The sequence below is a fragment of the Trachurus japonicus genome, chromosome 12 (assembly GCF_045865225.1).
Source record: "Trachurus japonicus isolate A0001 chromosome 12, Traja_1.0".
In the NCBI taxonomy this organism is placed as follows: domain Eukaryota; kingdom Metazoa; phylum Chordata; class Actinopteri; order Carangiformes; family Carangidae; genus Trachurus; species Trachurus japonicus.
This window is the reverse complement of record NC_140918.1, coordinates 12,076,657-12,090,464: the sequence shown is the minus strand read 5'-3', so window position 1 is coordinate 12,090,464 and position 13,808 is coordinate 12,076,657. Positions and strand designations below refer to the sequence as shown.

The 13,808-nt window shown below is 43.1% G+C and overlaps 1 protein-coding gene across 1 annotated transcript in view; it reads right to left on the bottom strand.

Moving 5' to 3' along the window:
- The window catches only part of hcn1 (hyperpolarization activated cyclic nucleotide-gated potassium channel 1), a 74,127-nt gene extending 61,047 nt beyond the window's left edge, over positions 1-13,080 (bottom strand). Inside the window, exons 1-2 of the mRNA XM_085793206.1 lie at positions 12,399-13,080; positions 5,659-6,082 (exon numbers count right to left, since the gene is read on the bottom strand). Coding sequence (XP_085649332.1) covers positions 5,659-6,082; positions 12,399-12,754 — 780 coding nt within the window. The 5' untranslated portion in view covers positions 12,755-13,080. The remainder of the gene's footprint in view (positions 1-5,658; positions 6,083-12,398) is intronic.
- Between the last annotated feature and the right edge of the window lie 728 nt (positions 13,081-13,808).

Genomic DNA, 13,808 nt, shown 5'->3' with positions numbered 1-13,808 from the left:
ATTTAGCCAGTGTAATGTAGTTAAAGTCTCCTCTACTGTTCACACGCAGTGAACTAGATACCCGGGTCAGTTGGCTCACAGTTTCCCCCTTTCAGATCAATTTACCAAGCGAGCTACGAATCAACCGTGCACCTTTGCTTCGGTCGACACATCCCAACAGGCACACTCTAATTAAACAGATCACTTGCTTCATGCTCTGCTGTCAGCTGGAGCAGACACTAACCCATCCCCTGGAAATATATCCGGCTAAAAAAGCAAAAAAATATAAACAACAATCGGATGTGAAGCCTCAGTCTGTCACATGGCTTAGCTGCCACTTCTTACAAGAAGCTGCTACTGTAATGGGGTTGTGCACTTCCAGTTCATTTCCCCTATAAAATTTGACTATAGATCTTATTGCGTGTCACAGATCAAAAGATAAATCAACTTAATTTATTTGGGCAAGAGCCCATGCACCCGACATCAAGAATCAATGTCTTGGCCTATGGTTGGCAGAAGCTTATGGAAAATTGTGCTTCAAGGCGTCTTAATATCACGAATACAAATCTGGTGATGACATGATGGCACGAGATGATGACACAGTTTCATCACCAGGATCATCCGTCCAGAAACATAAAAAGGAAATTGGAAAACTGGGAAGCAAAGAAAGAAAAACACCAACTGTACTGTCTGTTCTGAGAATAAAGGAGGTTAAAGTAAGTCTGCAGCAATTCTGAAGTGAAGTGGTGAAGTATCAACAGGTAGAACTGGTAACATCACCTCATGTCCTGCTGTACTATAGTGTGTTTACACTGAGTATAGGGTTGTTAATCATTGTGTAAGTCAGCAGGTGTGACAACGTATCACCATAGTATCAAAATACAGCAACTGCAACACGACCGAGGACAACGTGTGCGGTGATACAGCACAATATCTGTTTAACTACAGAGGAAAACAACCTCTAATATATTGGGAGATTTCCAACACACAAACACAGCTCTACCTCAGTTTCATAACAACAATGCCAGCACTGGTTTATCAATAGAAATACATTGTAATATAGAGTTATATATCAGCTGTAGAGAATATATTAAAGCTTTGTTAACTCTCTAGTCATGCAGTTTGCTAAATTGGCTTTCAAAATGTTATGGCAATGTATTCATTAACATTTTCAACACAGCATCACAGAGAAATAATAATTAGGTCCCAGCAGATGTCTTACAAGGCAATCATTGATAGGTTTTCTGCAGAGAAAAGACATTAAAAATACAACAAATGGTTAAGTAGCTCATTAAAATCGACATTTGTATTTGTATTGGCAGTTAAAAATAGCCACTTATATATACATTTATCCAGAATACATAGCGCATATGTTGTTTTGTCAAAATAATTACAGAGGTTCCTCTTTTTAGTGTCTGTAGATTATTGATCTACCTTAATTCTTAATTGCAGTCAGTATGTTTCACTGAGCATAAGCACGATGGTGCTGAACTGCATGCCATCATAATGGTGAGGCATAAAATACAATGAGTGAGTCAGTATATCAGCAAACACAATGCAACACTTGCATGTACTTGTTTGTCAGCATTAACTTTTAACCCATGGTGGGGGTAAAAGACAGATGCTGCCTGGGGCTTAGGAAAGGGTAGTGCCACCCCTGGGGGGGGCTGGTATCCTGCCACAAGCTCAACCTGAGCCCTTGTGCTGGATTGGGATCTGGCGGGAGGCCTGGTGGCAGTGATGAGCCAGATGTGGCACTGGGAGCGGTGGGGATTCTCTACTACGGTTTAAAACTGTTATCCCCTTAGTCTGCTTTTGCATTTTTCATTAAACAAAATGAACAAAAATCAACAGCGGATGCGGTCCTATCAATACTATCACTGGTAACATAAATCATTAAGATCTCTCCAACATTAGTGTATATATCCAAAGGTAACTGAGTGGGGAAAAAACAGTCTGTAAGGTCATTGGGATAATTAGCTCTGTATGTGACGGGGCATGAAATAATAAGTGAATCATAAGTGAGGTGGAGTTAGAAATGAATCGGAGCAGGGGGCAAAAATGCCCTTGAAAGATCCAGAAATGCCGGTGAAATTAAAGATGAAAGGGCAAAAAAAAAAAAAGCCCTCGATGACTATTCTCATTATTTCACTGAATTGTTAAATACTCAGCCATTAAAATGAATCCCAGGGGTGTTGCTATTAGTGAGGGGTAGGAACCTGTGACTGGGGTAATTTTTTTCACCTCTCTAGGTACTGTAGGAAATACTGCTCTGTAGGAACGGTTTAACGTCACATTCAGCTACTGCAGCATTAATTGATTCCCAAGTCAAAACCAAAACATCGAGCTAAAAGGTGCTACAAGGGTCGAGGGGAAATACAGAATTGACTGATGATGATGATGATGATGATGATGATGAAGTCTCTGTGGATCATCTCCACCGGCCACACTTGTCATTTTACGTCACATTATATTTGACTCATTGACATCCTCTTGCATCCTCTGACGCACAAAGTGCCTCAAACATTTGCATGATGTACACATCTATACATTAAGCCACATGTACAGTGAGAGTCAATTAGAACGACTTCAGTTATATTTACTTTAGGCGTTTACATAGTTTCAAGAATATAACAAGAATCACCGTGCGTCCTCCAGATGTGTCAACAGCACATCAGCCTCCATTTGGTCGGCGCTTGTTTGAACTGTGGTGTTTGAGCACACAGTGTATCTACTGCTCGGCATGACCTTCACGCTGTTGGCTGCAATTTCCCTAAGCACTGCACATTGCAATAATTATGTGTGATCAAACAAATGAATGAATTATTGAACAAACATACACACACAGAAATAGCAGCATCTAGTAGCATGAACACCAAAAGCTAGGGTCCGAGTAAAAATCTAGAAGTGGAGGTATTATAATGCCTGATTCAAACTATTGCATCAATACATTTTTTTTTTTATTTGTCATAATTATTTTTCTAATTAGCCCAGACAGATGGTGTCATCTACTGCTGCTTTTGTGAGTTGCTTAAATAATATGCATCAGTTCCTCTGTGGATACTAATCCTGTAGCTATTCAGCTGGTTTACTTCAGCTATAAAATCCAGCAGCCACTTCCCAGCAGCACTTGGAAAAGGAAACCTGTATTTATTGGGAAAATTGAGACAAACTATAAGGTAATTGTCTCAATTCACATTCATCTTCTCCTGGCTATTGCTCATTAAGGTCTGATAATAGAGCGTATTGACAAAAATCTGAGTGAGCTTAGTTCTGACCGTCCAGCCGGCGCTTTACATCACAGATGGAGGGAAGAAATGGTGACAAAGCGGAGTGGGGAGTGAGGAGTGAGGAGTGGAGAGTGGGGGGGGGCAGACTGCACATGACAGCTGAGGGAGTGACGGACATCCAGGCTGGAGGATGACTTATTGTAGAAATTGACTGAATAACTAACGGAGTCCGTCCCAGGGCTGATGCTGTAATGATGGTTCACTGCTTGAAGCCCATTATGATGGCTGGAGACCGCATTTGTCCCTCCATTAAAGCGCTAATCCTGCATCCTACACCTAACGTCATACGACAGCTTGGAATTTTTCCACCCAGTGCAGTTTCCTTTCTTCTCACGTCTCCTGTGGACGCGTCTTGATTCGCTGTTGTTTTATTATTCAGCGTGGCTGTTAAATCCGGTCACACCTAAGTAATATTAAATTTCTACACTACGTAATCTGTATGTTTCTAAAGCATCTTGAGGTAAGAGACACCACAACATCCAGAGAGGCAGAGAGTGCTAACGGAGGATGACATATCGCGAGTGAGAGGGTGAGAAATACCATGCGGGGGGTGGAGGGGGGTGAGGCCGGAGAGGGAGACAGAGTCAGAGTTTGATAAGCAGAGAGACGAGTAGAGACAAAGAGGAATGAGTGAGCACGGGAGAGATGAACTACGAGTGCAGGGTTGTTGTATCCGAGCATGATGACACATCCATGTATGCTGCGCTGCCTCGCTGCATGTTCACTGCAGATTTTTATTAACCTTGCGGCACCGTCTCTTTGTGTTTCTAACCCGGTCCATACGGTCTCATCCTCCCACTGCACACAGCTCTGCAACCTATACAGCAGTGTGATATACCGCCCTGTCTGAATTCTATAATCAACTTCCCACATGGTGTGCGTGCCAAGATAATAACACCACACAACTGCAATCCATATGGTACTCACTTTCAGTATATGGTTGTGTAAATGTGTGTGTGCGTGTGTATGTGGATCCTTAATTCAAGACTGCATTTGGCAAAGCTTGAATAATGTTTTTCTGAAGCATGAATAATGTTTTTGTTTTCTAATGCCACATTGTGCAGTAAAGATAATAGAAAGCGGTTTTAAAACATAAAGAGACACATACGCTACCATAAACACTATTAGAGCCTGATGCCCCCATTGGTACTTAGAAAACAAAGATGAGCGTCGTTCCCTGCCCTGTAAATGTTCACTGATCCATAGCACGGCAGCAGGGAATTGGACACGCTGCAGAATTGCACTGTTTACACTAAGTCCTGGCTGGATTCTGCTCATACATATAAACGCAAGTGTGTTTAGAAAAAGCTGCTGGTTACAGGTTCACGACCTTTAGGTTTGTCAGATGCATTTTCATTCAGCGAATTATCTCCGTCTTGCACTGACATTGTTACTGATGTATCACCGAACCATGCAATATGTGCACTCGGGGTTGAGCCCTGACAACACAGCACAGCACAGCAAAGCACACAAACGGCACGGATAACAGCAGCAGCAACAACACAAGAGAGGGAGACGGACGGGGAGCATTAGGGCAAGGACGATCAGAATGAGGACGAGGCCGCCTCATTAAAAAACCTACTGTGTTATGGTCACCTATTTACATTTTAACTAAGCCACAGTTCACATCAAACGTATCATGTCAGTGCTTCGGGCCGTGACATCTAAAATGTATCCACCTGCAGCGACGGTTCAGGTGTGATACGGAGGAGCAGAATCTTTACATCAGTCCGGTGTAATGAAATCATTACCAGGAGAGGGAGAACACTAGAGCTTGGTTAAATAGTCTGAGTCAGGGAGTGCAATGACTCGATGGAGGGTAATAATGTATCATTCTCGGTTATGTCCAGTGGGGTTTAACCTTGCGGATGTTCACACAAAATCCACTACAGTCATCTGGAACAACCACACCAGCATAACATAAAGAGAGAAGTTCATTTAACCTCGAATATAAGACTGTTAACTGCATCGTATTATGCCCTAAATCCATGTATACACCCACTGTGTAGAACGAGGGCTGTGAAAAGAAACTGGAGGCAATTCCTTTTGATTTCTGATTTTGCATTAATTTCACCCATCAATGAGCTGAATCTGACATTACCACTTGTCACCCAGAGATAAGACCTTCTGACCAGTGCTGATTGACAGAATCTATTAGCTTTTATACGCGCACAATTATATCTGTGCATTAACCTTTCAAGGTTGTTACCATGCTGCCGGGAAAAGCAGCCAGCCAGAGTCAGACCCACCGCACGCAGCACAAATACATCAACAACGTACACACCATAAGTCTCTCTGAGTCACTGCCTCCTTCTCCGCTTTTACGTCAATTTCCGCTTCTATTTTAATTCTTGCTCACTAATGCACACAGACACAAACATATACGCACCTCCTCCCACTGATGTATGTATCTGATGAGTCGGGACAGTCTTAAGAGACGCAGGAGACTGAGGATCTTGGTGAAGCGGACGATTCGCAGGGCCCGGGCCGTTTTATATACCTCTGAGTCAAAGCCTTTCTCCACTATTAAAAAGATATAATCCACTGGAATGGAGGAGAGGAAGTCCACAACGAACCAGCTCTTCAGGTAATTCATCTTGATGACCTTGGGGTCGAGGATGATCTCGGAGCTCTCCTCATTGACGATCCCCGTCCTGAAGTTCATGACCAGGTCCACCAGGAAGATGGTGTCTGAGGCCACGTTGAAGACCAGCCAGGTGGTGGTAGTCTGCTCTGAGAAGAAGGTTATTCCCACAGGAATGATGATTAGATTCCCCATCATCATGATGAGCATTATCAAGTCCCAGTAGAACCTGTGGAGCGAAACACACACACACAAATCAGTGAGAAAACGTATAGACGGTCAATTAGAAAGCGAAACAGGGGAAGAACGTGATAAAAACTATTAGAATAAGCTGGAGCAAAACAGGGTTTAAGAGAATTTATGAAAATGAAACACAACCATGGACCTTGCCACAGTTTCAGAGAATATTTCTCATCAAAATCTCCTGTTTTGTACAAGCCTATAGGTGAGAAAGCAATACAGTGAAAACAAATACATTTGTTTGGAAACCAAGTGAAAGTTTGACCTGATGAAACGTCAGGAAGCACCAAAGTTATTACCGTCCAGTATCAAGATGCAGTGTTTGGGGACGATGAATGTCCATTAATTATTTTTCTGTCATATGACCAATAACCAGTCCTGTATTTCCAGTTAAACTATCACTGAACAAACAAGAATAATCAGTAGAAAACTCACAGGCTCACAACAGACACAGCTCTGACAAGCACTTGTGACCGTTGCTGCCAACGTCTTTATTATCCTTTAGACAGTCAGAGCCCGAAGTTCACTGTGAGTCAAAGACATCCAACACTTACTGTATGTGTGCAGAGCCCTGTTAGCACCAGGCCCTCTTATCCTTCCTGACTGTGTTAATGCCCCTGCCCTCTGTTTTGTGATGAACAGAGCCAGAAGTGATTCATCAGCAGCCTACTCTTTCCACCAAGTGTCCTGGGCCTCCATAAAGGCCGAGGAACCATGAATGAAAATAGATGCTTTCAGGAATCCTATCTCATGCTAAAAACTCTCCACTGACGCCATCCCTGCCGCTGCTGCCACTGCATGCCTCTGCTCCGCCTTGCTGCCCAGTCCATTGCCGTTGTGGAAGATGGAAATGGACTGGGGGACTGGTTGGCAGGCTGCCTGTCTGCCTGGCATACTGGCCGCCCAGTAATGGATCTGTTTGAATAAATTAAGCAGAGGCCTTGGCTTTATAAATATCCAGGGATCATGTGTCCGATAATTGTCTTTCACTTCAACTAAACAGCGGTCTTCTAGGTGGTTCATAATATCCACCACAGGTATTTTTACACCGGCAGACATTGAACTAGTGCCTGTGGAGTGGATTCGTCATGAGGAGAGCCTTGACTTAACGCCTTGAGTGGGACATCAGAGAAGACAACATTATGCAAACATGCACTTTGCAACAATGACAAGGAGCACGAAGACCAGGATTTGTAGTTTGCGTCAGTTTAAAATGCAAGTGCTGTAAATCATAGCTATAACTTTGAATATACAGTCCAAATGCTATTATTAAATGCTCGTTCAGCCAACATGTTGGCATAATATATAAACAGTATGTGTGTGAGGCATGAGATTTTCTTTTTGTTGTTTATAAATGTTTAATAGGAGGCTGCAGCAAAGACATCTGCTCTAATTCATTTTTTCAACTGCTTCATAACAAGATGCAAAGAAGAGAATTGTTCATATTTAAAGGGAACAAGAACAAAGACAAAGATGAAACGGTGAATGATTATGAGGATACTTCTAGGGATCTTTTAATTTGCAGAAAGCAAATGACTTAAAGTAGCTTAATTAGTCTGGGGTAAGAAAGAGAAAAGTAAACAGGAAACGTTTCTAAAGATGAAACCTCAAAAAGTCAAAGTGCAATCAAGTAAATTATGGAAGAGAGTGAAAAAGTATTAGTTTGATCAAAACTAGACACTGTGTTTTTATATATAAAATGAAGTGATAACTGACATTTACAAAATCAACAACAAATATGAGTTTCAGCTCATCATAGATATGTTTCAAGTAAAGGAAATGGTGGATGTTTCTCACTCATATTAATATAATCAAAAGCCTTGTGGTGAAAATGAGAGCCCACGTCTCTAAGATATTCCTATTTCTCTCTTGACTTATGTAGGCGGTATTTATACTGTACACGACCTCTAATACACCCACTTATCTAATGAATAAAACATAATGTTTCTCCTCCTGCATTAGAAATCATAAGGCAGCAGACCTCTAACTCTTCTGCACGAACTTAAAGAATACATGACTGAGGACACAAAGTGCACTTGAGATGGTTCAATGTCCACTGACCGTCCTTGTTGTTAGGCAAATCTAAAGCAAGTCAATAGCGTGCCACTACAGCCAGCTCCAGCAGCAGCTCTAATACTGTGTCCAGTTCTTGCTACATCATTGTGTCAGACTCTTGCTCCAATGCTCCAATTTGCAGTCCCAGTAAAACCAGTAAGCGGAGAGCGGTGCATCCAACTGTAAGTGCAGCAGCCCCAACACCAGCTCAGCATGCAGTCCCCCAGTCAGACTCCTGCTCCTGCAGTGCAGCCACAGGACTCTACATTCACCTGGTGCTCTGGTGCTCGCAGCCCATTTGTACACCCAGGTCCTGTCCCATGCAGCCATTCTCTCACTTGATGATGACCTCTGCTTTCTGCTTGTCATTTTTAATCCTGAGTCTTACTCCGATTTGTAAACACAAGCTGCTGTTATTATTGTATAAAATGGGAGATATAACTGCACAGAGAGCACTGGTTTTCCTGACTGATATTTACACCCTGAGAAAAAATGAGCTTATGTTGCCTCAGTATATCACAGACAACCACAAACTCATATAATTCAGCTCTTTACCAAAGTTGACAGATTCTTCAAATCTTCTCAGTGATGGCTGGTCACTGTGTGGGAGCTATAAATGAATACCAGTAAATTTATATTGACACTAAAGCTACCACTCCTGCAGCGGACCGGAGAATCAGCTCCAGTCGAGGCAGAGGAGTTATTATCGCAACAATCCGGCTCCAAATCAAGCCAGCTCATATTCTTTTTCTTGTAGGTTTCCTCCCTTGAACAAGTGCTCCATCATAATCAATGCCAGACCACTTTTGGCCAAGCAACAGAGGGAACTCCACACAGTCTTAGTCAGCATCCAATCTGCAGTGTAATGGGTACACCGTGCCACAAGAGGTCACGTGTTGTATGGATGTAAACAGTGAGAATGATATGGAGTTCGATGAGTGCAGATTTATATACATAGTTGATGAAGTTAATGACTCACACACATGTGGGTACAGAGAGGTGACCAGATCTCACATCAGTCCCTGAAAATCTGGAGAGTGATACATTTGTATGGATGAGCTGAAATAATCAAAATACTAACCATAACCATCCTTAATAGAAGATGTGCTGATAGGGATATAATCATTATTGCTAGAAAACACCAGTTGTCTCTAAATCTATGGCACCAATAATGTTAATAGTGATTAGATGTGACTTAATGGCTAAAACAGACCCATGGTTCCTGTCTTTACCGGCGCCCTCTTTAAAACAGAAAACATTACTGAGAGTCTTTTAGACAACGACAAAGGCCTCTCCTTAGCATAACCAGAGGTGTATGAGGCCTTGCATGAGACCTCTCCAAAACTCCATGAATAATTAATATTACTAACCTGCCATTAATCTTTAAGCAGCCACTGTGTACAAAGAATATGTTGGATATTGAGTTTCAAACACTCCCACAAAGCAATATAAAGCCCGTGTGAATAGTGGTGTCATTCATGGACTGTACTTACGTAAGACTTTTCAGCAGAAGACCATATGCTGTTTTCTTTTTTGTTTACTTGTTTTGGTCAGACATTGTTCTGCCAAAATGGATATGGGATGATGCATGTTTAATATAATTATGTAAGTGTATGTTAGTGATACACTCCTGTAAAAAGAAACCGAATAAACACAAAATAATGAAGTTGTTAAGTCAAGCCCCACAGTGGAGAAACAGATTAGCTTTTAAGCTGCCGTACAAGGAGACCTGCCAAGCAAAGTGTACCCTTGCACCTCCATCATTTATGCACCAGTGTGATGGATAGCTTCAAGCACTGGGATATAGCCTCACTTTGAAGCCAGGGTGCTATCTCATTGACATGGAAGGGTTGTGTCTTTACTCTGACTATACAGCACGAGGACCTCTTGTGAAAAACCGTGTGAAAATGTCATTAGAAAGGAACCTTAAGGTGCCACCTGAGGTAGTTATATACATCAGAAGTAAGTGTCAGTCTCCTTGGGCGGAGATTAAAATGCAAAATCCCTATTGATGGGCCAATTCGTCTTTTATTTTACATAATACGCTCGAAGACACAGCATTCTGTGCATATGTGAACGACAGTGACGGAGCCATCGCAGCATTTTTCAGCCCTTCTCCTAAATTTATCCCAAAAATAACAAAGCACACAGAAACAAACTTGTTCCATTACACAGCACAACTGACTAGAAGGGCACTGAGAAAGCTAAGACAAACACCAAAGCCAACCAACAAAAAAAGAAAATCAAATTCCTGGTAAATGATCCAAATCTACCCCAAATTTTAATGGGTTCCTCCACGGTCCGAGTCTCATCCCTTCACCACGTTTGATACAAATCGGTTCATTACTTTTTTGTATAATCCTGCTGACAAATAAACAAACAGGGGTGAAAACACAACCTCCTTGGCAGAGGTAATTAATCAAAACAATAATTAACAAATGGAAAAAAAGAGAAAAGGTGCACATATCACTGGATTGTATGGGTCCTAGCCTTTGGCCATCTTTTAGAGGGGGGTCAATCTCCTTACATAATTGTTTTCAGAGACTGCTAAGCTCATTGACTGTTGTGTTGTGCTACTAATCCTTGCCCACCATCATCTGTGTGTGCACATGGGCATGTGAATATGTTTGTGTCTTTGTGTGGGTGAGTTCAGGATATCCTAGTTAGCTTTATTCTAAAGTGCAGGGGAAACACACAACGCAATACCTCCTGGACACACCATTAAGAGGCACTATGCACATTGTGGCGCACCTCATTAGACTCTTTACATTTCAAAGAGTGCAAGCAAGACAGAGCTACAGTCATGACGCCTATAGTGAAAGAGTCATTGCAACTTTTAGTGCTGGATTCTTTTTAATTTACAGCTCTGAATAAGAGCCCAGACACACAGGAGTGCTGCATATACATATAGCTACAGCTCTTCAGTTCAGGACCACGGACAGCACCATGTTGAAGGCAGGGGAAACAACGTGCCCCGGCACGTTACATGCTACAGCGGAAAGCTGGGATGATTGTCACCATCAAGCTGTGCCAGGGGACACTGGTGCAGAGCCTGGGCCAGATGAGATGCTTAATTGGTGAAGTGGTGAACTGTAAACACGCAGCTTGTGGAGAACCAGTCCTGCCTGAACCTGATCTCATTTGTTTACCATGTGTGTTAAAGATGTTAAAGAGGCGGCTCACACTGACGGGGGCTCATCTGTGACAATACTTGTGTTGTCTGTGACGATATGGGCGGTCGCTACTTCGTCTACTAAGCAGTTTGGAAATGTAGTTTCCACTTTATACAGCTTGTCTCTGTAGGACAGTGCACTATAGCCAATGAAAAAAGATCAGTTGCATACTGATCATCATGTGAGTGTGGCATTTAGGGGATGCCACGGGGAGGGAAGTGTGGCATGATCCTGCACATCACCTCATACAAACACATTCCTTCACATTTACCCGGCAGGGCAGCGGCACAAAAACACATCACTCACACATCAGCCCTGTCTGCCAGATGTTTGCAACTCCAAATTCCAGGATCAGTTTTGACTAATTAATTCAGAACAACGGCCATTTTCCCTTTAATCGCCCCCCACCATCCCACCCCTCCTCCTGCACGATGTTTTACCGCATTCTGTGCGTTTTTTTCTATCTCTCTCTTCTCACACGCAGGCCCGCCGTCTCACCGCCGCCTACCATGAAATGTTTACAACCTGTGATGGTGCAATGGCATTGTCACGTTGTGTCCAGGTAGCCTACTGTCGCCCCAATACACCAGCGGAATATTGTCGCAATGGGGACCTGGACCAGTGTGTTGTTGCTGTGGAACAATCGGAAGAGGGGGCTGCGTTTGTGCGCGTTTTCAAAAACCATGACATTCACCATCCTTTTTCCAAGGACGTTTCACTGATACACCTTTGTAGCCTTATAATGCGCCCCTCTCTATTATAATAAAAATGCCGCAATGAAACACACACACACACACACAAGCACGCACGCATACGGACACACAGACTCACACAGACACGCACACTCACTGAGCACATTTTGACAGTGAAGCCCTCAGCCAGCGGAAGCCTGATTGCCTAAATACAGAGGTAGATTAGCGTATGCGCTTCGGGGCAGGCTGGCTGTGCGTGTGCCGATGACAGAGCGTTATGTGTGAGAGTGTATATAGCTTGCAGAACCCCGGGGTGACGAGAGGGGTGGATAAAAAAGAAGAGGGAGGGTGAGCAGGTGTCTTTTTTTTTTTTTGCAGCCCTTACCTAAAATCGCTATATGGATGAATGATCCAGTATCCGGCCGTTTGAACCCTCTCTTGCTCTTTCTCCACGGCTTTCTGACTGCCGAACATACGCAAGGAGAACTTATTGACTCCGGGCTGCATCATGGCCCCAAATTGCCTCTGCATAAAACCATGTTGCCTGGACGCCCCGTCTAAATCGTCAAAACCGACCATGGCCTCTTCCCGCTCCCCCTTGAAGCCCACTGAGTTGCCATGGTCCTTCATATTCTGGCTCCCCGTGTTATTTTTCTGTATCGAGTCTTGCCTCTGAAAAACATTATTCCCATCCGCCTTCTCCTCCTTGTTGCTGGAGAACGAATTAGATTTGTCTTCCATGGTGTTTTTAGTTTTCCCGTTTTTCTTGGAGACAAAGCGTTCCGGCTCCTGCTCGGGAGGGCTGCGCGCAAAACTCGAGAGGACCCGCCGTGAGCTCTCCTGTTTCTTTTGATGTCCTTCAAACTGTTCAGCTCCTCTGCCTTCAATGCGAGTGCTGCAAACTGAGACAGAGTGCCCGAGAGCCCGGTGGATCAGGTTTCTTGGGTTACCGCCATCTACCGACGGCCCCGGCTTCTACCGTCCAAAGCCACAGCCTCAGTCTCACTTCGCACGGCACTGCGGTTTAACTGGCACATGCTCCTGCACCTTATTTACATAATGTGGCTCATGATAGCCCCCCTCCGTCTCCTCAGCTCCACACATGACAGGAGGGAGCCAAAATCATGGGAGCAGAGCGGATGCAATGAAGTTAATGAAGACATGTTTATTTTATTCTTTCTTCTGTTCTTTCTTTTTTTTTAATCATTTGAAAGAGCATGTGTGCTTCCTGTGGCTCGGCTGGCAGCAGGTCTGGGTCCAGCCCAGCAGTGGTAATAGAAGACAACAGATTGTGATGTCGCTGTGATCTGGTCATAGGAGAGAACCACATGAACATCTTGTGGATATCACGCCTTTTTAAGGTGTTGCACATATTGATCCAACATCTAGAGTGTGACTGCACTGACTCCACAGCTCTGTCCATAGTTACAAGCTGGAAGCACTTGTTTGCATTGATTTCTATTCAAACATCCTCTCTCATCCTATACATGCACTGCATGTAGATGATACTTCAAAATAAAATTTGCTCGGTGCATTTTAAACCAGAGTTAGTTGGCTTATATCTGCACAATGCATAATGATTTATTCGACAAACTGGAATGACCAGCTACTCTAAAACTGCTCCAAATATGTCTGTTCAGACATTTATAATTGAATTACGGGATTCATAGTTATTTTGAGAAACCAACCATGCCTTATTCAAGGCACCAGTTCAAATAAATAAAATGATAAGCTCCTGAAAAAAGACAGATTGATTGGAGAAAGAAACTGAGACAGAACAAGATAAAAGAGAATC